The sequence below is a fragment of the Necator americanus genome, chromosome IV, assembly GCF_031761385.1.
Source record: "Necator americanus strain Aroian chromosome IV, whole genome shotgun sequence".
Taxonomy (NCBI): domain Eukaryota; kingdom Metazoa; phylum Nematoda; class Chromadorea; order Rhabditida; family Ancylostomatidae; genus Necator; species Necator americanus.
In genome coordinates, this window is record NC_087374.1 from 11,695,705 (window position 1) to 11,700,305 (window position 4,601).

The 4,601-nt window shown below is 42.1% G+C and overlaps 1 protein-coding gene across 1 annotated transcript; it reads right to left on the reverse strand.

The window, feature by feature from the left end:
* Positions 1–3,856: 3,856 nt before the first annotated feature.
* On the reverse strand, positions 3,857–4,228 carry RB195_000976 (uncharacterized protein; the record flags this gene model as incomplete). The annotated part of the gene is made up of 1 exon (XM_064197545.1): positions 3,857–4,228. The coding sequence occupies one exon, from the start codon at positions 4,226–4,228 to the stop codon at positions 3,857–3,859; it is 372 nt and encodes a 123-aa protein (XP_064053426.1).
* Between the last annotated feature and the right edge of the window lie 373 nt (positions 4,229–4,601).

Genomic DNA, 4,601 nt, shown 5'->3' on the forward strand with positions numbered 1-4,601 from the left:
AATCCGACATAGAGCAACCATATGATCAGATATGCGGACTTCTTTTTCCTGCTTCTTTCACTACGAAGTCAACATTGGCATGAAGAAAATAAGAGAAGTTGTCAGAAATCACTTTAGAGATTGAAATAAAGGATAAAGGATAAGTGTCTGGCGTTAATCAATCCGCATAGGATGCGCCATCACGTTCTCTTTAATTCAGAATCGTTTGAGGTTTATTAACGAGTAACTGACTTATGCAATGACGTGCGAGGGTTAGCCGATGTATGTGTGTGTTTCCATTCTCCCAGAAAAGTCTGGCACCGATTTATCGACTCCAGAGGGAGGAAAGGGTCGGTGAGCACTGGGAGGAATTCAAACCTCCGATCGTTGCAGACCTCTTAACGACTGCGCTACACCCTCTCCACTAGAAAATGAGATAAGCAGGCGTTTATTATAATACCAGTCTGAACGTTCTGATAAAGCCGCAATTCACAATTTTTGCATTGTTCGTTTCGCTAGCCTTCACTGATCAATAAAAATTAATTGTAGTGGTGAAATTAGAATTCTGTTTTTCTAACAAAGCTTTCTTTTTTATTTTTTTTTCGAAATTTAGTCGAAAGATTTCGTAGTTTTCTCATACGTCTCTTTTCCACATTTGGAGAACATTCAGTTTTTAGCTTCAAACCCTCCTTCGATACCAATGTAATGCAGACACAATTTGAGAGCATTACTCAAAGTATGGGCTTTGCTCCTAATTTCCCCCTACAGTTATTACAAAACCAGTCTGAATGTCCGGCTAAAGCCGAACTTCAGACTTTCGGTGGTTTTAGCTTCGTTCCCCTTCACTGATCATTGAAAGTTGACAGTAATGGTGTTTTCTGTAAAATTAAATTTGTGTTTTTTTAACAACGCTTTCCTTCTCTTGTTTATATTATAAATTACGGATTAAAGATTACGGAGTTTTCCTTCTAAACGCGTCAATTCTACATTTAGAGAATATTCGACCATCAGCTACAAACACTCCTTCGATGCCAGAATAATATAGATACAATTTGAAAGGTTTACTCGAAGTATGGATATTCCTCCTTATTTCCCCCAATTGTTATCACAGAATGATGTTTTAACATAAAAATGATGTGAAAGACATAATCCTACTAACAAAGATAACGTTCCACGTCAGATCACATGAACATCTTGCTACTACTTAAGCATCCGTTTGCGTGCGTGTTTGAACAAAGGAGGAAATAGACACGCGGAGGAGTCATAAAGGTGAAAAGCAAAGCGCCCAGTGGTCGGTGGTCGCCCAGTATCTGGTGCAGGCACATCAATCCGACGCCGTTGGACCCGTCGCAGCCCCTTCTATAGGTATCCGACGCCAGTGGACCCGTCTTACACCATTTTATAGCTTTTTGGCCCCGGCACACCAATCCGACTCCGGTGGACCCGTCGCAGCCCCCTTTTTGAATTTCGTGACTAACACACACACACACACACACACACACACACACACACACACACACACACACACACACACACATCCACACAGACGCCGAACACACACACACACATCCACACAGAGACACACGACACACACACACACACACACACACACACACACACACACACACACACACACACACACACACACACACACACACACACACACACACACACACACACACACACACACACACACACACACACACACACACACACACACACACACACACACACACACACACACACACACACACACACACACAACACACACACACCACACACACACACACACACCACACCACACCACACCACACCACACACACACACACACACACACACACACACACACACACACACACACACACACACACACACACACACACACACACACACACACACACACACACACACACACACACACACCACACACACACACACACACACACACACACACACACACACACACACACACACACACACACACACACACACACACACACACACACACACACACACACACACACACACACACACACACACACACACACACACACACACACACACACACACACACACACACACGTGACAGACCAAGCGCGACATTTCTGTGTTATCATGTTATCTGCTGTCCCTCCCTCTTGTTTTTAATTGAACTTTTTTAAAGCAGAAAATCTCCCTGAATTTTCCCCCAGCTACATTTCTATAAATTTTTCTCGGTACTATGTCTTTCTTTACTAAAAACAGACAGTGAGGTAGCGATGTCTGGATTTTTTCAAGGCTCTATCAAGGCTGATGAATGCTACTGATGAAACTATTGCATCCCGAGATGTTTTTTGCCGTCGCGCTAGCTCTCTGATTCATTTTCTGGTTTTGATTCTATGGCAGTAATTAAGATTTCTTTTTTGAAATCCAGCTGCACGGATCTTTTACAGTAGGCTTAAAACAACTTTGCTGCTGTTGTGCACATTCTCAAATATTCATATCCTATCATTTCGCTCTTTAATATCTTCATTAGATTCATGCAGAGTATGAAGGGCGGGTAAAATGTAGTTGGTGAGGGGGGAAAGGCACTTAGTGGCGCCCTTTTTTGTCGAAGTAAATAATCAACTTCAATCGGAGCCCTAAAGCCTAAGCATTAGTCTTAGAGGATCTATAACATGTAAACTAAAGTTACTAAGAGAACGTCGGGAAATAAGGCGCCACTGAATCCCCCTCCCCCATTTACATTTTACCCATGAAGTGTTCTCACATAGTGATAAAACACAATTATATTTTGTTTGTAATAGTTAAAACGAACACATTAATTATTAGGAATTAGGATATGTTAGGTGCTAAACGGTGATAAACGTGATGGGTTCCGTTTTAATGAGTGAATGGAAGGAAAGGCACTATGGTCGTTCTAAGGTTGCGCTTGCCATTGAGAAAATGTGATCCTTCTGATCTTTCCAATAGTTCACGGAATAATCAAGTTGAGCAGCAGAATTAATATTTTCTAAATATTTCCATAGGGCCTCACCTTCCATGCAACGCTTTTATCTTAGCGCGTAACAAGTCCCACTTCCTCATGGTATTATAGATTGATGAGTTGATTAAGGGAGGAAGAATTGGGAATAGATCCGAATTAATGAAATTTCTGAAGCTTTTCTATTGAAGATTGAAGTACTCAATTCACATTCTAACTAATCCAGGCTCTCCTATACAAAATGCTTTGCATTTTTACACACGTTCGTATAAATTCAATCCTCAAAACATCCATATAGATGTATCGAATTCCAACATGAAAGAATTCACAATTATACTTTCTTCGCCTCCTTTTGCGAGATCTTCGGTCATCGTTTGCGCAAGATAATATGCTAATATTCTCCATTGCAGCCCGTAGATGTTTGCGGAAGGAATAGAAATCTTCTATGGATCCAAGAAAATATCCAAAAAAGTGTTTAAAAAATTTGCTCGATCTCCCTTAATTAATCATTCGTACTGCAAAGTAAAAACCTTTTAGTATGAATGATCAAGCAGAGCCACTTCGATGCGTTTCTGCAGATGTGTGGAAATGTCTATAAAATGCTAAAGTTGTTCATGTACTTACATAGTGGAACTAATTATTTGCTACTTACTTCTGGAAAAAGATGATGTTTCAGAAATAGCTTTCGAAAAATCCTCGAAAGCACTAGAGTCCTTTCCACGATGGTTTGAATTATTGTTAGGTTGGCAACTTATTTTTTAGACGTTGAAAGAAATTGACGTTCTGAAGCTGGGACACGCCCTCGCTGCTCAGATGGAAACTAGGCGGTAATACAAGCTTTCCAACGGAAGAGCTGCGTCTCTGTCTGTGCCAATGTAGTAAAGGAAATGTACTGGCATGATGTCAGAGTGATTATTATCCAGGTGTGGAAGCAACGCTATAGGACACATCAGGCGGCCAATGACATCTACGAGGCTTTGGGAGAAGGGGAACACTGGTGGTGCTACCGTCAACAACTGGTTGTGCTGCTTCGAGGAGTGGAACTTCTCCTGCGACGACTTGCCACACATGGAAAATTCGTGCGCCGGGCTCGTGCGGATGGCTACGGAGCTGTTGCCCAGAGATGGGCGACGCACACCACACGGCAGCTCTACGAGATGGCCACCGCAACTCTGAGGAGAGCGACACTAACACAGGGGCGGCACAAGGCGTCCCCTTGTGTACGGCAATGCGCGGTGACTCGACGTCAGCTAGAGGCTCTGCGGTGGGAAACAGTACCCCATCCATCCTATTCCTCTCCATTAGACTTCCACTTGTTCTGGGCCATTAAGCATTCGCTGAAGCAAAAATTGTTCAATTCTTTTTTTTGACCCGAAATATATTGTTAATTTGTTCCTTGAATTCTGGCACAAGGGAATTTTAATTCTCCTACAAAAATGAAAAAAGCACTCAAGGTGAATACGCCGGAACGCAGTGGTCACGGTTGATCACCACTGCGTTCTTAAGAAACTATGAAATTGTAAATGGTATGCGTGTGTAAAAAAAATTCAACCTAATATATAGAGGAGAATTCCTCACCTGATTGACCATTCTCAAGTGTTAGTATGTCAAGATGCAGTGTTTTCGAAGGAATATTCTGCACTGTTGGTGAAGGAGGTGC